At 47.5% G+C, this 18,959-nt stretch overlaps 6 protein-coding genes across 6 annotated transcripts; 4 read left to right on the top strand and 2 right to left on the bottom strand.

Annotated features, from left to right (window-relative positions):
- Positions 1–2,794: 2,794 nt before the first annotated feature.
- On the top strand, positions 2,795–4,557 carry E1B28_003808 (uncharacterized protein; the record flags this gene model as incomplete). The annotated part of the gene is made up of 3 exons (XM_043148242.1): positions 2,795–2,875; positions 2,932–3,072; positions 3,136–4,557. The coding sequence occupies 3 exons, from the start codon at positions 2,795–2,797 to the stop codon at positions 4,555–4,557; spliced, it is 1,644 nt and encodes a 547-aa protein (XP_043012834.1).
- A 381-nt stretch (positions 4,558–4,938) lies between these two features.
- Positions 4,939–5,671, bottom strand: E1B28_003807 (uncharacterized protein; the record flags this gene model as incomplete). The annotated part of the gene is made up of 5 exons (XM_043148241.1): positions 4,939–4,964; positions 5,045–5,268; positions 5,332–5,354; positions 5,441–5,596; positions 5,669–5,671. The coding sequence occupies 5 exons, from the start codon at positions 5,669–5,671 to the stop codon at positions 4,939–4,941; spliced, it is 432 nt and encodes a 143-aa protein (XP_043012833.1).
- Positions 5,672–6,301: 630 nt separating this feature from the next.
- On the top strand, positions 6,302–8,443 carry E1B28_003806 (uncharacterized protein). Its single transcript, XM_043148240.1, has 2 exons — positions 6,302–6,391; positions 6,468–8,443. The coding sequence occupies exon 2, from the start codon at positions 6,489–6,491 to the stop codon at positions 8,271–8,273; it is 1,785 nt and encodes a 594-aa protein (XP_043012832.1). The 5' UTR covers positions 6,302–6,391; positions 6,468–6,488; the 3' UTR covers positions 8,274–8,443.
- A 65-nt stretch (positions 8,444–8,508) lies between these two features.
- Positions 8,509–9,204, bottom strand: E1B28_003805 (uncharacterized protein). The gene is made up of 3 exons (XM_043148239.1): positions 9,055–9,204; positions 8,942–9,004; positions 8,509–8,880 (listed from the first exon to the last, which is right to left on the bottom strand). The coding sequence occupies exons 1-3, from the start codon at positions 9,058–9,060 to the stop codon at positions 8,701–8,703; spliced, it is 249 nt and encodes an 82-aa protein (XP_043012831.1). The 5' UTR covers positions 9,061–9,204; the 3' UTR covers positions 8,509–8,700.
- Positions 9,205–13,245: 4,041 nt separating this feature from the next.
- On the top strand, positions 13,246–15,396 carry E1B28_003804 (uncharacterized protein; the record flags this gene model as incomplete). The annotated part of the gene is made up of 10 exons (XM_043148238.1): positions 13,246–13,277; positions 13,339–13,351; positions 13,411–13,644; positions 13,699–13,730; positions 13,788–14,019; positions 14,079–14,444; positions 14,502–14,679; positions 14,740–15,092; positions 15,155–15,293; positions 15,362–15,396. 10 exons carry the CDS (start codon positions 13,246–13,248, stop codon positions 15,394–15,396), a joined length of 1,614 nt encoding a protein of 537 aa, XP_043012830.1.
- Positions 15,397–16,858: 1,462 nt separating this feature from the next.
- Positions 16,859–18,691, top strand: E1B28_003803 (uncharacterized protein). Its single transcript, XM_043148237.1, has 3 exons — positions 16,859–16,959; positions 17,020–17,160; positions 17,225–18,691. The coding sequence occupies exons 1-3, from the start codon at positions 16,879–16,881 to the stop codon at positions 18,683–18,685; spliced, it is 1,683 nt and encodes a 560-aa protein (XP_043012829.1). The 5' UTR covers positions 16,859–16,878; the 3' UTR covers positions 18,686–18,691.
- The last annotated feature ends 268 nt before the right edge of the window (positions 18,692–18,959 follow it).

The raw sequence follows: 18,959 nt of genomic DNA, 5'->3' as shown, positions 1-18,959 counted from the left end.
CCACCCAAACGCTCCCATCACCTAGCCCCATAGCAACCCTCCCACTGACCTCATCATAATCCATAGCCACATCCATTACAGCCTGTTTACCGAGTGCCTGCTTCATCCTTGGTTCCGGCGAATCAAGAAAAGGACCTGAAAAGAGACCTGCAACCAACGATTCACCTCTACTAACAATGCTGGTACTGGAGGTGACAATTTGGCTGCTTTGATCCCCTACCCCTATTCCAATACCATAGATATCGATACCATTTCCATCAACAAGTATCCCTATGGCGGTTCGGCGTGCTGCTAACTCCGTACTCGACACTGCCAACACGAGCACCGACACCAAGCCCTACAGTCACTGTATTCGTGGAATGGATTGAGGTGGGTGCTGCAAGGGCCAGCGCATACTGCATTGCATCTCAAGGATCCTTGTGGGGTAGGTAGAGATGCAAGGGGATATGGAGGGAAAATGTAAGGAATAACGCTGCGAGCGGAAGCGTTTGAACTAACGCTTCACTTCCACCGTCTTCGTCCAAATCTGGGCTCGCTCGCATGACATAAACATCGATTGAACCTTCGCCTGAGCGCCAGGGGTGTCACTTTCTGCTCGTACAAAGCTTGGAGATCAGCTCGAGGTGATGATGGTTTAGGTGAGGTCAAAACGACGTCTATTCCGTCTACCCAGCCGAAGCTATGCATGGCGATTGGGGTATACGTGGGTATCAGCGAACGCATGGAGAGTTGCGGTTCGTTTTCAAATTCGACTAGTTCCGTTTCAACTCTGAGTCTGAGATATTCGTTGACGGAATCTTCGATGTTCGAAGGAGCGAAGGTTGTTGAAAGAGCGATAGTGAGCGAGCACGGACGACCCGTACCGAGCGGCGAGGAAATGCAACTTCAATGCATCGTGATATTATACTTAACGCAGAAGTTGAATTCGAACGAACGAAATGAGATGTGCAAACTTCATACCTTCCAATTCGCAGCGCCAGTACTTCCCTCCCTTTCCTCATCTACGTCCTCGGTTAAGATAGCCATCTCCTGTTGTCCAGTCAAATGTCGTGGTGTGTGATAGGTCGTTCGCGAGAGCCAAGGCCGAACCAGAGAACGCAAGAGCTCGAAGAGGGCTGACTCCTTCGGGCGACAGAATTCGACGTTTTGTTAGACTGAAAGTCGTGTCTCTGTGGTTAAATAAGAGCTAGGTCTCACGAAACTTTACTTCTAGAAATAAAGAACAGACCCTCTAGGCGACCATTCAGACTTTGATGACTTCGTCACGTTTTCATCGTCATTTTCATCAATGTCCCACCGTGAGTGTCAACACCGACCAGATCCCTTTCGACACCGTTAGCGTCTTGCGACAGTGGACCGCCAAGAACCGGATATCAGATACCGCAGTGCTCGTGTTATTCATAAACCTTCGTTCTCTCCGCACTGGCATCGCCTTCTCCGTATCAGATGCCCAACGACGACCCAATCTCCACGCGTTTTTCGTCATGTTTTTTCCTCACCTTTATCACCTTTGGCCATCTCGCAAGGCCACAATTTGTTGAGAATTTCCTTATTTCGTCCATTGATCCATACGATGGTTTTTTTGGAAAGAGCGAAGAATTATTTAATCGTTGTCGCAAGGAGCAGAGCGATTAGGACCTCCGTTGGAACTTGGGAGCATCTGGAGGCTATTCATTATCCACCCATATCTTTTTTCGGCAGGTGATTAATCGATACTTTTGCTCCAAGATCCAGGTCCAAAAGGAGTCGGAAAGGAGCATAAAGGACCTGCAGAATGAACTGAGCAGTGGGTAAATGCGTCGGCGAAGGAACGATGTGGGAGACTCACAAGGTTTTCAACAGTAGAATCAGTCTATGATTTAATCATGAAGGACTTCAAACAGTCCAACGAAGTGGTAGGATGTGATATGGGTCCTGGTGGACGTCAAATTGAAAGGTCATGTGTTTGGCAATTTGCAACCTTACCTCGTGCCGGCCGCTCACACGTCCTCAACTGCGATTCCGAACATCCTCATATATGTTTGATCTTTCGCCAAACCCAAGGACGGAAACTCTTAGTTGGGAAATTTTGAAGGAAGTGCGTACCAACATTACTCTGATTTCTCAATGTACCCAACCTCGGATACTTTTGCAAGTTAAGAACGTTCACCTCAGACTGCCCCCCGCGAATCGCTTTACTTTCCGACGTAGGATGAAGTACAACTGCTGCCTCAAGAAAGAATCTAAAAACAAAACAACCGTATGAAGCGACCCTGTTTGTCATCGTCAAAACCGCAGGTCGACCGCCTTTTTTCGTGGGCCTTGCATTCCGGATTCGCCCACCCACCCTCAGGGTCCAGGAATTTCTCTGAGGATCATACAAAAATCGAGCCATTGTAAATCTGGATAACGGTATCCGGGATGTATAAATACATGTAAGGTCTTTCCGCCATCAAAACTGAACCGAGTCATGGTGTTTTCACCTGGTACGCACCAGGACCCGTTCCTACTGGATCAACAATTTGCAACACTACTTGATGTCAACGCACATACCCTGCATCTCATCGACCTTCACCTTGCCTTCACCTCTTCATGCATCTTTTTACGAGCTTCTACACCCACGAACCCACCTCTAGGTAGTTGCTCGCCGGTGGGGTTCTTGGTGACGGTTCTGAGGTAACCAGTAAAACTGGGACTCAGTTGGTCGCCCCCAAGACACAGCACATGATGTGTCACATGTCACATGCCACATGCCACACACTGGAAAAAGCGGAAAAAGGAGTCCAATTCTGCCTTCTGCCTTCTCCTAAATACCATGAAACACAGTAGAAGCGAATCCCAGGACCCATCAGTCAATTCAGACAAGAAACAGAAAACTCATGATGAAATTAACCAAGTAAGTTCCTTCAAATTACGTTACATCGCCGTTCAACCTGATGCTCTCGTTCACAGAATCAAAACCATTCGAGATCTATCAGGACCGCGTTTGACATCAAATTTGCTCTATCAGAAGTACGAATGATATTCAGACCAATTGGAAACGTGGTGACGGTCTGGCCATTCAAAAATCATCCTGTTCCAAAGAAAAATGAAGTGAGTTGTGCCGTGCGCATTAGTTCGATAGCCCCTTTAAATCAAAAAACCCCCTCTACGCAGCGAGAAATCCTGGACGAATTATCTAAACTCAGCAAGAAAGCCAATAAAGTCTCTAAACCATACTGCGTTGGAACCCTCAAGGATCCATTCTATCTCGAGGTCACTTATCCCGGTTGCGAGTTCAAATGCGATGATTTACGGTATGATTCGTACAAGGACGCAATCCAAAAATGGCTCGAAAACGCCCCTGTGTCCGGTTTTGGAGACAACCGAGTCCTGGAAACCAAGGTGGATCCCGATGTAAGGAGGGCATGCGAGATACCAGCAGATGGCTTCAAAGTGAAAAAGGAGCTCCTAAAGACCATTGAAAAAATATGGTCATCCAACTTCCATCCCGCTAACGTCCGCGTTGAACCTTATAAGATCCATATCTACGGGAAGGGTGGACACTTCAAGTCTCACCGAGACACGCCGGAGAAGCTCTTGGTGGGGACGTTCCTTCTCGGAATAGATGATACGACAATGATCCCAGAAAAGTTTTATGATGACTCGGATTTCGATGAGGAAATTGATTTCGAATCCGATGAGGAAGTTGACTGCGATGATGAAAGTGATATTTATACAGAAAGCAGTGATAACGATGCGGAAGATGACCAAGCTGTTGATGGTGACCAGGTTGCTGAAGGTGGCCGAGCTGTTGAAGGCGACCAAGTTCAAGTTGAAAGTGACCGCGATGCTGAAGGTGACCGCGATATTGAAGCTCACCTCGACGCGGGAAGCAGGGGTGTCAAAGCAAAAAGCGGCTTCAATGGACGAGCAGGTAACTTCTGCATAGGGAACATTCAACGAACCGCGAAGACTGGCCAGTGGGTCGCCTTCTACCCTGATGTACCCCACTCTGTTGAACCCCTCGTACGTGGATATCGGGCCGCTATCGCTTTCAAGATATATAGCCAGAAGGATGTCAATATATCGGAGGAAGTCTCTCGACGCTATCCCTCGGTGGTCGAACAAACTAGAGCGGTTTTATCGAAGATAGAGGGCCCGTACGGAATTGTTCTCCAACATCATTATCCAATGGGAACCGACGCAGACGACTTGGTTGGCGTCGATGCAGTGATCCTCTCCGCCGCGAAGCAAGTCCGGTCAAACACTGTCCGAGTCATTCCAATTATGGTCCGGATAGACGAAGAAAGGATAGACAAGTACCCCATTCACGATCTGGAAAGTTGCATCGATGCAAGAGTATACCCCTTCACCCATCACCATGTCGACATCTGTCTTGTGCGTTCCGACGACCACACGAAGGAGTCAATAGCCTGGATTCAGAATGTGAAGAACCTCCCCTTTTTTAGCTGGGATTTCAAGAACAAGTCTGTGAAGTGGTCGTCTGAGGAAGACGAAATAAACCACACCGGGAATGAATCTGATGGTACTCGAGAGACGTCTGTGTACTTGGCATACGCCATTGTGGTACTATGATTCTAGGAGGCAACGGTACAAATATATTCATTTGAAGGACGTACAAGTAGAACCATCTCAGAATAATCGATTAAGAAAACAGTCATTCTCCTAATACATGTATCCAAACTCATTTCAGTGAGTGGCTAAATGAGAGATCATAACAAAATTATTATCTTTGGAATGACAAAATCAAACGTCGGAATGGCGCGGCGTGGCGGTCAATTAAAGTTTGGTTAGCCTGAATAAGCAATGGGATGGTCGGTGGCGGTGGCGGTAGAAGAAGAGTAGGAACACGTATGTACTGCAAATCAGAGACACTGGCGAGGAATATAGCGGCCTGGATTTTCAAGGGGTCATAACTGAACGGAGGGTGAAGCTAGTTTCACATAGGCTTTATCATCAAGGACGGTTCGGTTTAAGCAAACCTTTAACGCGTTCAAGGTTATAATACAAAGTAATTAGTAAACGACTGGTATAAACTAAGAACGAGGTTTCAATGGCGTACTGAGAGTCCCTCGACTTCGTGTGTGATGCCGGACTTTCCATTCATGGGCAACTGAGCTTTCCACACTGATTGCAGCTGTTCCTGAAGCCGTAGTCGCAGGCGTGGCTATCCTCTCCGCTCCATTTAAAGACATGTCCATTGGTGCAGGCAGAGTTGATGGACTCGTTGCCACAGAACTGGCCTTGAACGCCGTTGCAGACACAGTCGGTGCGAGAGCAAGCCCTCTAGTGTAACGAAAGGCTAGGTCAGAACTGAGCCGTCAATGTTAATGAGTAACGACAACATACTCGGTCGACGGGCTCAGCGGTAGCTACTGTAGCGAAACCACAGCGAGGACAGTCAAAAGCTGTAGAAACACGGGCTTTAGTCGCGGTGCTCGAGGCTGGTTGAAGTTACCTTAGCATTATTATGATTAGGATAGAGTGTGTTGTTGGGTTCTGAGTTGTAGTTCGATGAGCTGGAAAAATTGGTACTTCCTGGTGGGCTTTTATACCGTTCCAACCCTCGATAGCCAGAGCCAAATTCACTATTTTTGGCAATACTGACACCTGTCTGACATGTTGAGGTAGAAAGTGGAGTTGGGTGATGAGCACGAATTGAAGCGGTGGAGTCAAGCGCACTGACCATGAATGATTAGGCGCTTGGCGCTTGAAATTTTGCGCGGGGAGCCAAGGTTCCAAGTTACTTGTCCCACCAGAGTGGTATATACCGAACCCGAAGCGGCGCGTGCAAGTTCATCGAACAAACAAACATCCAAACGGTTCCCTGTCGAAAAAGAATGAGGACGATATCATGAACAAAAGCAAAATACAACTACGAAGGGGCGAAAAGAATAAGCAATCAACGTTTCAACTCCGGAGTAGGGACTCTCTCGTACCTACGGCCTAATCACGCCGCCCAAATATCAATATTCAATCGTTACATCCGACCTTCCTATATCAGCTTGAACCATTTTCGATTTGAACGTCACTGTGGGTGCCGTAGACCGGTTAAAACCTAACAGTCTTGATGAGTAGTGGCCGCATGCACACCAAGCGACGAGATCCTGTAGCTTACGCATTCGTTTGGACTTTCGCACAGCATCTTCACAGGCTGATTGAAATCGCGCCGTTCTATGAAGTTGTCCATCGACTGTGCTGGATCAAAAGCGAACTTGGGCCGTAATTATAGGCGATTGTGGGCGTCAATACGCAAGAGTCAACCCAGCTGAGAGTTTTCAAACTCCGACATTCAATTCACGTGCGCATGCGAGTGTAAACGCTACCTGCACCTGCATTACCAGACTCGGGTTCCTGATCAAAGAATCGGGCGTACCCGCTGCATCGAGTAGAATCTGTTCAATCACCTGTCAGTATATCCCACTTCTGACACTTAAAATTATCATGACGACCTGATACGAATCTTATTTCTTTTCAATCTTTAGCATACATTGAAGAGCAATCAGATGGACCAAAGTCGACGTCTCCTCTGCGATAGATGTCAAAGTCACGTACACAATCCGCTACGACTACACCCAATCGATCCCATTCTCCTCCATTCGATTCACGTACCCTCACAGGTAGAAATCGCCCAAACGTTGGACTCGCTGGAGAAAGAGACGCAACAGCTGCAGCAGTATGAAAACACTATCGATCCTTTACGTCGAATACTGAAAAAGTTGGAAGCTGAAAGACAGCAACTGGAAGTTCAGATTACACGGCGTCATTCCATCACCTCCGTCCAGCGTAGGCTTCCTGTGGAGATCTGGGAAACCATATTCTCGTTCGCGTGTTCATTTAGCTCCGAGGACGGTTATTCTCTGTCAATAGGTTTCGACCCCGTTTTCAGGGTCAACACGATGGCTGTATTCCCCATCCTTCTCTCTCATGTCTGCAGCCGCTGGAGGGCCATTGCTTTCGGCTGCCACACAATTTGGTCTTCAATCAGCATCAATCGGGTCAGAGACATCTCCATGAACCACAAGATCCTCGTTGGAGCCTTCCTGGCAAACTCAGGGAAGTCTCCTTTGAATATTCGGGTCGTGGAGGACCGTCTGTCGGGACCCACTCATGCAATGTGGGAGCTCTTGAAGAGCCATTTGTCGCGGTGCGAGCGGTTATCTGTCGCTCTGAAGGACTACACTAGTCTTGAAACTTTTGGAGGGGCGGATATCACATTCCACGATTTATTGTCTCTCCGCGTTGATACCTCCAACATTCGCAGGAGACCGGAATTGGATAATCCGTTCTGGCAGGCGCTATGTCACGCTCTGAAGCTCACTCAAGCTCGAGTACCCAACACTTACCCCCACAATCCGCTTCCCTATCCCCAACTCACTACATTGGTCCTAGACGCCGTTCACCCCGACCGTATGGATCACCTACTCCGAGCACTTGAACTCTCCAGGAATCTCTGTTCTTTTACATTTCTGCGAATGTATTCGTACGGTGGTCTTCCAAATTCCCTTGATCACGTCATTCGTCCTGTTCAAATGCCCTCATTACGCACTCTGTTACTGAGCCCTGATACCGTGTTACCAACATCTCACACTGCAACGCTCGAAGTATTGTGTTCGTCATTGATGATGCCTAATCTTTCAGCCTTTGGTATGGGATGCACAGGTTCGACTTCAAACGTAACGCATTGGCCCTCTTCACTTCTCGCCATGTTGCGACGTTCATCTACGACTCTGCGACACATGTGGCTTTCCCTTCTTCCTATCCACGAGCCCGTTTGGGAAGCACCTCTCTCCGTGTTGTTAGAGATAACGCCTAATTTGACACATCTTGAGCTGGGAGAGTGGTGTAAGAATACAGATATCGATTATTCCGATTCCGATTCCGATTCCGATTCTGACGACGAATTCGACAGTCTCATCTCATCATCTATCACTGTCATCACCTATGTGGCTCAAAATACTCTCCTCCCGAATCTCGAATATATATCTCTCGTTCGTGTCCAACTGGATTCTGACATCCTAGCGAAGCTCCTCACTTTTGCGGCCTCGAGAAGCCCCTGCCGCCTTCAATCTGATGTCACTCCTGTTCCCAGTCGTTCCTTGAAAAAAATCCGCATCGTGCCACCTTCTGTTGTGGAGGACTCATCGAAACCCGTTCTGGAAGCCCATATGCTAGAGGAGATAACGCTCCTGGAGCAGGACGGGGTGAAGGTTGTGATTGAGAATAGTACTGAGGAGGCGTCAAGTTGGCCCCTGACAAACGTGGAGGGTTGGGAAAATCTGAGGAAATGACGGGCGGAGCTCGAACATTCCACGACAAATCATGGTGCCCATGTAACTCGGCCCTTCTATTCATGATTTTGCCAAGTTACCCTAGTATTGGATTTTTTTTTCCATCTAAGCATCTTGAATGTAAATGCTGTATATCATACATCGGCGCCACATAATACTGTAAAGCAGGGACACTGGTGAGGAATGATAGCAGCGGAAACTGAAGGTGTTATGACTGTGAATGGAGGGTGAAGCTGTTTCACATAGCCTGTAGAGGCTGTATCATCAAGCACGGATTTAAACAGACCTTCAACACGTTCAAGGTTATGATACAAAGTAGTAAAATACTGGTATTAACTAAGAACGTGGGTAAAAGTTATCCGAATGAGCAGGAGTCGAATTGAGAATCTCTCTGACTTTGTACATGTGATGCTGGAATTTCTTACGTTCAGCACTGGAGCTCTCCACAACGGGCGCAACTGTTCCTGTAGCCGTAGTCGCAGGCGCGGCCAGAGCCCCTCGCGCATTCGTAGACATGGTCATTTCTGCAAGCAGGGTTGACGGACTCGTTGCCACAGAACTGGCCTTGAATGCCGTTGCAGACGCAGTTAGTAGGTCCGCAAGCCCTCTAGTGTAGCGAAAAGGTAGGTCAGAACTGAGCCGTGAAATGACTCGCAACGAGAACGTACTTTGTCGATGGGCTCAGCAGTAGCCACTGTAGCAAAAACCAAGGCAGTGAGGACAGTCAAAAACTAACAGAGGCTTTAGTTGCGGAGCTCGACGCCGGGTGAAGGTACCTCACCTTCATGATTGGGATAGGAGAGCTTTGTGTTGTAGTTCGATGAACTGGAGAAATTGGTTCTTCCTGATGGGCTTTTATACAGTTCCAGCCCTATAGGGAGCCGGAGCCGACACATGTCTGACAGAGGTTGAACGCGAATTGCGCGGTGGGTGCTTGTTCGGTAGGTGGTCGGCGGTGGCGCTTGACGTTTGACACTTTGCGCTGGCCTTCATATTTTGAGCCTCGTTTATGTCCGAAAAGTGACTTCCTGAAACTCGAATAGAATCTTTTGTCAATAAAATAAAGGCTTTCTGCAGATCTTCTGCTCTATATTTCTCGAACAGTCGGTAACACTGAACCGCCAAAATCGATATCCATCTACCGTTGCTCGAGTCGGATTTGACCTTTGTGACGGTATTGACAGGGTCATTTCAATGGAGTTTCTAAGTCAAGTGCTTGTTCGGAAGGTGGATCGGCGGTGGCGCTTGATTCGCGCTAAGGCTTTTTGTCAAATTTCAAATGTTTTGCCAAGCAGCAATGCTGCCAAAATGCTGCTCACCTTGGATAGATAGATTCATGAACCTTCAGATCTTCAGATGCGGCGATTGTTGGAGGAGAAGTCCACAGCTGCGTGAAAGTCACGCCTTCCTAATTGCCAAATCAGGTTATTGTGCAGTCACCACTGGATATCCTGCATCTCTTCGTAAATTCCTCATCGACCTCTTCTTCATGCATCTTTTTACGAGCAACTACACACGAGCAACTACACCCACGAACCCACCCCTTCTTCCAGAGTTATCAGCCTTCCATCAGAACTCTATCAGCTCCGGGAGGATGGCAGAAAGAGCTGAAGCGGTCTCATCGACTCCAATCAATCCGGGGCTCAACGAGCAGCAGCACACCACAATGAAAAACCAGATGCAGCACATAGCACATCTGGTGCAAGATGCAGCACACTGACTCGGAAATTGATTTCCGAGTGTGCTGTGCCTCATGTGAATGTGCTGTAAATTGAACTCAGTGTGCTGTGTCCTGTCATAATTTACTAATACATTCAAAAAATAAAAATAAAAAATAAAAAATTGTACCATGCCCAAAATGACACATTGTGATGTCATCACATGTGACTGTTGATTTTGTTCAACAAACCATTTGCAGACCCCATTCATTCTGGTCTTTTCCCCCCCCTGCTCTACTTCTCAAACACCTTACAGAATCAGTAGTTAATTAATAAATTATGTGTACATATCTATTATAGAGAATAGAACATATATTTGAAGTGGAAAAGGGAGGGACTGAAGGGTGATGATGGATGTCAGAGGAAAAGAGAAAATGCTGTGCTGCTAGGGTCTGTGGGAGCCGATATTCCATGCATGCTTTGGGGTGAAACAACCATGTGACTATTTCCCACACAGTCTCAGCATCATGGTTGTTTCACCCCAAAGCATGCACGGAATATTGGCTCCAGTGGTTCCTAGCAGCACAGCATTTTCCCTTTTCCTTCGACATCCATCATCACCCTCAGTCCCTCCCTTTTCCACTTCAAATATATGTTCTATTCTCTCTATAATAAGTATGTACAATAGATTATTATTTAACTACTCTTTTTTTAAAGTGTTTGAGAAGGAGAACAGTGGGAAAAAGGACTGGATGAAAGGAAGTTTGTCAATGGTGTGTTGAATGACATCAACAGTATCACGTGACGATGGCATGTCGTGTCATTTTGGGCATGGTATGATTTTATTTTTTTATTTTTTTATTTTTTGAATGTATTAGTAAATTACAACAGGACACAGCACACTGAGTTCAATTTACAGCACATTCACATGAGGTGCAGCACACTCGGAAATCAATTTCCGAGTCAGTGTGCTGCATCTTGCACCAGATGTGCTATGTGCTGCATCTGGTTTTTCATCGTGGTGTGCTGCTGCTCATATAGACCCAATCAATCCATAACATACCCTCATTACAGTTCGATAGTCGCAAATTTCCAAAGGTAAGGCAATTCCAAGATTCTCAGAAAATTTCGCCATAAGATCTTGAAGCATCGCTCTAAATCTCCAGCTCTCACACACCCTTGCACGGACCAACCGCCCTCGCTCCTCAGCATCTGTCAAGGGATCAGCTTCACCTGTCGAGGCGGACACCACTCTTGTCTGACGTAGATTCGGGATTTGGTTATCAACGAGAACGAACGCAGCGAGTCAAACGATCCGGTCTTGCACAGAGATCCAATTTACCCCAGGGAGAGTGTGTGTTCCTGGAGGAGATGACGAGCCACGACACAACGGAGAAACGGAGACGATCGATTGGTTAACTTTCGTTCGTGGAGCAGCTTTTTGGGACTTGTGGTGCAGATCACGAGGAAGTGGAAGTGACAGGTCTAAGGGAATACGCAACTGTTGACCCAGGATTTCGAATATTCGGTCCACGTAGTAAACAAGAAACATCTCAGGTTCTTCCTGGATTTCCCGTTCTCCACCTCGCCGTCTCAATCAAAAAGGAAACTTTCACGTCTCCTGTATGCGGACTCATAATGGGAACCGCAGCGGATAGAACATAGCTGTTTCCATCGAGGAGGCAAGGACTGCCATCCATAAGCGTTGGAAGATCGGAGAAGAAAGACTTGACAATCGTCATAACATGTCAGTCGAAGTTCGATCTTCAAGCAATATCATAACCTTCAGCGGCATCTCCCTCGGGCCTCGATCATTCCTCTTAAACTATCCGACCATCCATCTTCCCTCCCCGCTCTCTCCTTAATATTTCCCAACGTGTACTCCACGCTCTGGCCTCTTGTTAGCGCTTCAGTTCGATGACATCTTCCGCATCCGACGCCATTTCGTGTGACCCGGGTAGCCTAGCGCCTAACCCTGTGGTACTTGGATTCTGAACTTAGAGTCAATAAACCAAGAACACGAAGCACCTGACTCGATACGTTCCCGAATTCAACCCTTCCCAGTTCTGCTGTAGGCAACACTGAGGCCCTTCTTTCCGACAAAAACATCGAGACCCGTTCGAGAAGATATAGAGTCTCCCTCCGGTCCTACACCGAGACGCACGACGTAGAGGTTCGATTCGAGCAGAAATAGAAGGCTACGTTAAAGGCGAGCTGTTAATAAAAGCAACTCATAAATGAGTTCAAGAAACTCGCACCCGGCATTTCACATTGCATGGGCCAACATCCATGCTCTCGTCGTTTCCACCTCTTTTGTCCACCTTTAAATCGCCAGCATCGCCGTATACCTCTCCTCAGAATTCCCCGTCAACCTTCCCAAACTTGTCGTGTTGAATCGGACCTGTGCGGCAGTTAACGTCGTACTGACAATGGCCCTGGCGGGTCAAAAAAATTAGCAACGGCCCTGAATGACACCATTGTGTAACATACTCAGTGTCCATTTCGATCCTCCCAACGTGAAGGAGCGCTTGAAAAATGGAACGACACTGACGGGGGTTGGTGCTCGTCGCCCAGCATGCTATCTGATGGAGGATAAAAAGGGGAACTGATTCGCACAGCTACGCCTCTAGTATGAACGAGCAGAGATACGGCATAACCAGTTTGGCAATGTCGTTGCGGTACAGTACGTCGGAAGAGAGCGGTGGAATGGGCTGTGGCAGTGCTGACGATCGCGGATGTATGAGGGATGGCAAAGCGGTCAGCGACCCACACTCGTATCCGTTTTCTTCAATATCATTTCGAGTATGCCTGCCTGTCCATACGCCACCGCAAGCTCGAAACTTCCGTCGCTTAACACCCTTATTTCATCTACACCGCTCAACAACAGAGCAAAGGACATCGGGCGCAAGTCCCAGGCTCGGCAACTCATCGTTTTTCAATTCGGCGACTTAAAACCACATATCCTGTTGGGCTTACTACGAAATAGGATGAACAATTCCCAAAAGAGGACAACTTGTTCCCACCTTCGATGACGCAGTGCTACTTTCCACTAAGCATCTCAACGACTCCTTACTAACCCTCAATACATCCACCTTCTTCCTATGCTGTCGGTCTACGTTTATGGGAAAATACAACACGCGAGGTGTCGGCATGACGAGGAAACGCACAAGCAGATTTGGATGGATTGTATGACGAGGGCAAACGTTCTTTTGTTGAAGAGTTTATAAGAACTCAGATTCTTTCGGTACGTGCCATTCAATCCACAGCATCCTTTCTGAATGAGCATCCAACAACAGTACTCTCCGTCTTGGACGATGTCCAAAGGAAGCGCGTGTACTAATTGCAGGTGAGCATCTCCAGTTCTCTAGATCGTATGTTACGCATCTTACGGTAACTTCACTCCACAGGAAACGGAAGATAGTGAGTCAAGCCAGCTGGCAACCAGTCCTTCCCTTGACAAACCCTTTCTATTTTGTAAGCGATGCGATGGTGCGCGTCCCCAATGTCGCGCCTGCCGCACTTCTTCGGAACAATTCCAGGATTGTGAGTACACCGACTTGGGTGTAACTCATTCCCAAAGGCTCGAGGAGCAGATCGCTATTCTCGAGGCAAAAGTACACGAGCTCGAAGCTCACCCACATTTGCCCTCTAGTCCCAGCCCTGCCCGACAGCCTGAATCGTGTCCTATCAACCGCAGCCTATCGGCGGCAGAGGTTCGTCTTCATAAACTGCCCTCCCTCCCTTCATGTTCACCGGAAACGATTTAGGCTCCGTTGTCGAGTGAACTGCATCAGACGCTGTACGTATAACCATTTCATTTTTGCATAGCTTACAGTCGGCTGAATACATTTTGTAGTATACATAGATTCATACAGTCCAGTGCCGACCTTGCTTTCTTTCTAAACACTGAGCGATTCCTTCATTCCTTCACTACGAGTGCCCGCCCATCACAAGCCCTCCTCAACACGATCTACCTCTGGGGGATCCATCTCTCACATGAGCCCCAAGTTCGTCAACACGAACCACAATTCCTCGCAAAAGCCCTCCAAAGTATATCCCACTGTTTGGCGGGTGCCACCAGTCTACGCGTATGTTTCTCCCCTTCTTCAAGACTGCTCACCTGGAACAGCTTGCCATCGTTGAATAGGTTCTCCACACAATCCAAGCCTCAGTCCTCATCGCCCAATACTTCTTCAGAAACTCCCGGATTCTCGAAGGGAAATACCACATGACAGCCGCCCACTCTCTCTCCATCGGCGCTCGCCTACACACAATCCGCTCCTCTGCCTCGCCCCCACCCCCACCCACGATAACAAGCCCTACGCGTGGGTTTCCACCTCCAGTAGACCCAATCGAAGAAGGCGAACACATCCGCGCATTCTGGACAGTCATCATCCTAAACACCTGTTGGCAATCTCTTGATGGAGAGTCGCTTTCGAATATGGTTTATACGAAAGAGCCCGGGTTGAGGATCGATACACCGTGGCCGGAGGATATGGATACATACGTGACGGTCAGTCTCCCTTTCGTTTTGAAGTTTCTTTCATACTTAATGAATGTACCTACTTAGCATGGCATCCCCTATGATCTGGTGGGAGATCACACCGTGGAGGGCTTCCTGAGAGGCATGAACCCGAATAGCAATCCTCCCGGCGGTCAATCCTGGATATCCCTCCACGCAAAAGCATCAATCCTCTTCGAACGAGCGACTCAAATAGGAGCTGCCCATGCCCATTGGAAAACGAAATGTAACGATTTTTTTCATACGAGTTAGTTCTCACTCTCACCTCAATCCCCGGAATTCTCAGGTATCCCCACCGTGACTCATCCCCTAGACCAAGACCCCGACTTCCTCACCATCGACATAGCGATCCAAACTCTTTCTCACGTTCTGAGCAGTGTCAAATCCCCACCTACGAAGCAGCACCACCACATTTTGGTACCTCTCCTCATCAACGCAGCTAGCATCCGATTACACCAAACCTTCATACAATGCGAATCCAAATCAACGGACCAAAACCAACACGTTCAAAGCCAGAGGCATCACCACCACCGCGTCCGCGTCGTCGACTCCGCACGGAACATCGTGCGTCTTATCGCGCACTACGCACAAAGTAGATGTATCGGAGGAGGAGGAGGAGCGATAGACCCAATTGTTGCAGTACGTTCGCCCCTTGCCTAACATCAATCATACATCACGATACCAGCCCCCCGCTTTTGCAGCCATTGTCAATGATCGCTTTCCACACTCTCCAAGTGGCTGGACCTGGGTCTGCCAGTGGTGGCGAATACAACACAGAGTTGGAGACGCTTATTGATGCGATGGGTAGGTTGTCGTCGGTTTGTCCGGTGATGACTCGGAGTGAGTTGCGTTCTCTTTCAAGTTCGCGGGGTATTTTTAGTTACTGATCTTACTTTTCCATCGTTCAGATGTGCAAGCTGCCCAAGTACGGGCAGGTGGATGAGTGATAGTGTAGAAGTCGAAAGAACGACAACGGTAATTCCCATAGTGGCTGCTGAGTCCTTTCGGGGAAGATATATAGAAGTTGATCATGATATAGAAATACATAGCAAATTGTGTATTGTCACAGAGAAATTAGAAGGTTCAGTGTAATAATCCCTTCATTGATGTAATATACGAGACGTCAATATCCCCACTTCTGTCCCCAACTTGCGGCATAACCTCCTGTCCATTAACGACAGCTTATAGGTTGCGCTCAAGGTAATCCTGTCGCGAGTACTACTCCGAATAGCCCGGGCGGCGATGAACCAGACGCAACAGCCCTGGCTTGAAATAGACATACTTACAGCTGAATGCGAAATTGTAGCGCAATTATGAACCAATATTCGACCCCGCCTTTGTTTATTTGTTCTTTGTAAACAAAATCCAAATTTGGTAACTGAGGTAATTGCCCGACGCTCACGTGAAGGTTGAAACATTGACCCCGCCGTCTCTTTCCACTCAACGTCCAGTGCAGATGCAGGCTGTCACTTCTAAGGCTAAAAAACTGTGAGTATCTACTTAAAGCTCTCTGAAAGCTGTCTACAAGTCCCTTTTGATTCAATATTGGTGGAGTGGGATGGAGTACTGGCGTCGGGAAATTACCTCACCATTACCAGATTTGGATATTAATACAACAACAAACAAACAAAGGCGGGGTCGAATATTGGTTCATAATTGCGCTACAATTTCGCATTCAGCTGTAAGAGCCGCTCAGGATATCCACCTTGGTGATAGACAACATAGCCCCGGATTGTTCAAAACCTCCTTATGGTTCTTGATCACCTCCGTCGACACAATTATCAAAAAGATCCGTCCGTTCTGATTGAACGTTGATAACATCAATATATTCAGGCTAGATTTAACTACTAAACTCAAATCATACAAGAATTGAAGCTAACGTCTCATCCCTGAACCGACGAATAGTAAGCCGCAGATTGAGGAATAAGTTGGGATTGTCATAAGGCGGACATGAAGTCCGTCAATTAACAACCAGTGTCCACGCGCCCTTGAGCTTTGAATATTTGAATGTCTATGTCTTCCTGAATTCCTGACTGCTGGATTTGATTACCTTTTCAATCTCATACTTGAAGCTTGAGGACTTGAATACTTGTGACCTTCTGCCGATTTTGATAGAGTGAGATTGCGTCACTATCAAAAGAGACTCATCCATTGCTGAAAGTACTGGCAGCAAGTTGAGAGGTAATAGTTGCTCGCCGGTCGGGTTCTTGATGGGTCGGGTGGTAAGGTGCTTGGGAGAAACAGTAAAATTAAGACTCAGTTGATAGAGGTAGCCTAGTACGCCATAAATGTTGGTGCAGTCGAAGGTAGGACATTGTGGTGCAGGAATGAGGTTAAATGTTACGTCTGTAACGGGCGCGCGAGCACATGATGTGAGTCACAGAGTAGAAAAGAAAAGCCTTTTATCTCCTTCCACCATAACACCATGAAACACAGTAGAAACGAATTGACGGATTCGCCAGTCAATCCAGACAAGAAACAGAAGACTGACGATGAAACTGAACAAGTAAGTTCCTCCAAAACATCGCGCGCTTGGAGCGAAACGTGATGGTCTCGTTCATGGCAGAATCAAAACTTCTCGAGGTCTATCAGGACGGCGTTTGACATCAACTTTGCTTTATCAGACGCACGACTGAAGTTTAGACCAATTGGAAATGTCGTGACGGTCTGGCCGTTTGAAGATCATCCTGTCCCAAAGAAAACGGAAGTGAGTTGTGCGCGTTAGTTCGATAGCCCCTTTAATCCAAAAACATCAACTTCTTTCTACGCAGCGAGAGATCTTGAACAAATTGTCCGAACTCAACAAAGAAGCCAATAAACTCTCTCAACCATACTGTGTTGGAACCCTCAAAGATCCGTTCTATCTTGAGGTCACTTATGCTGGTTGCGAGTTCAAACGCAATAATCTACGTTACGGTCAGTTCGACTCGTATAAGAACACAATCCAAAAATGGCTCGAAAACGCCCCCGTCTCCGGTTTCGGAGACAACCGAGTTCTCGAAACCAAAGTGGATCCTGAAGTCAGGAAAGCATGCGAGATACCAGCAGAAGGCTTCAAAGTCAATAGCAAACTCCTAGACACAATCGCAAAAATATGGTCAACCAACTTTCTTCCCGCCAAAGTTCGTGTTGAACCTTACAAGATCCATATCTACGGGAAGGGTGGACACTTCAAGTCTCACCGAGACACGCCGGAGAAGCTCTTGGTGGGGACGTTCCTTCTTGGAATAGATGATACGACAATGCAAGAGTCGTACGGTGATTACGATGAGGAGAGTGATGTCGATGCAGAAAGTGATGACGATGCGGAAAGTGATGTCGATGCGGAAGATGACCAAGTTGTTGAAGGTGACTGCGATGCTGAAGGTGGCCTTGAAGCTGCAGATAGTGGCCAGGTTGCTGAAGGTGACCACGATGCTGAAGGTGGCCTTGAAGCTGTAGATAGTGGCCAAGTTGCCCAACTTGGTGACCGCAATGGTGAAGGTGGCCGAGTTGCAGAAGGTAACCTCTACGCAGGAAGTGGCAGAGGTGTCCAAGCAAAAAGCGGTTTCGATCAACGAGCAGGTAACTTCTGCATCGGGAACATTCAACAGACTGCGAAGACAGGCCATTGGGTCGCCTTTTACCCTGATGTACCACACTCGGTTGAACCCCTCACACGTGGATACCGGGCCGCTATCGCGTTCAAGATATATAGCCTGGAGGGTGTCAATATACCGGAGGAGGTTTCTCGACGCTATCCCTCGGTGATCGAACGGACTAAAACGGTCTTAGCGAAGATAAAGGGCCCGTACGGAATCATTCTCCAACATCATTATCCGATGGGAACCGACGCAGACGGCTTGGTTGGCGTCGATGCAGTAATCCTCTCCGCCGCAAAGCAAATCCGGCCAAATCATACCGTCCGACTCATCCCAATTATGGTCCGGATACACGAAGAAAGAATCATGGACCCCATCCATGACATAGACAGCGAAAGTTGCATCGATGCAATAGTATACCCCTTCACCCGCCACCATGTCGACATCTGTCTTGGGCGTTCTGACGACAACACGAAGGAATCAATAGCCTGGATCAAAGATGTGAAGAACCTCCCCTTTTTTAGCTGGGACTTCAAGGAGAAGTCTATGATGTGGTCGTCTGAAGAAGACGAAATAAACCACACCGGAAATGAGTCTGATGGTACTCGAGAGACATCTGTGTACCTGGCGTACGCTATTGTGGTACTATGATTATAGGTACAAGATATGCATTGAATGACGTACATGTAGAACATCTCAGAATAATCGATTAAGAAAGCGGTCATCCTATTCAACTATTCCAATACATGTATGAATTATCCTTCAACGAAATTACAAATTCAAACGTCGCCACAACGGGATGTAAATTAAGCACAGTATGCCTCAGCCAACGCGTGGCAATCAGAGTTAAGATATGGAATGGCCGACGAAGAGTAGGAACACGCGTGCTGTATATCATACATCGGCGGGGCTGCATGATACTGAA

The sequence above is a fragment of the Marasmius oreades genome, chromosome 2, assembly GCF_018924745.1.
Source record: "Marasmius oreades isolate 03SP1 chromosome 2, whole genome shotgun sequence".
Taxonomy (NCBI): Eukaryota; Fungi; Basidiomycota; class Agaricomycetes; order Agaricales; family Marasmiaceae; genus Marasmius; species Marasmius oreades.
This window is presented reverse-complemented; position numbering and strand designations above follow the sequence as displayed.

Excerpts from the sequence above, each read along its gene's own strand:
- E1B28_003806 (XM_043148240.1), top strand. The coding sequence starts at position 6,489 with ATGGACCAAAGTCGACGTCTCCTCTGCGATAGATGTCAAAGTCACGTA.
- E1B28_003805 (XM_043148239.1), bottom strand. Across the intron at positions 8,881-8,941 it reads CTGCTGAGCCCATCGACAAA|AGGGCTTGCGGACCTACTAA; the intron begins GTACGTTCTCGT and ends TCGCTACACTAG.
- E1B28_003803 (XM_043148237.1), top strand. The coding sequence starts at position 16,879 with ATGAAACACAGTAGAAACGAATTGACGGATTCGCCAGTCAATCCAGAC. Across the intron at positions 16,960-17,019 it reads CTGACGATGAAACTGAACAA|AATCAAAACTTCTCGAGGTC; the intron begins GTAAGTTCCTCC and ends CGTTCATGGCAG. Across the intron at positions 17,161-17,224 it reads CTGTCCCAAAGAAAACGGAA|CGAGAGATCTTGAACAAATT; the intron begins GTGAGTTGTGCG and ends CTTTCTACGCAG.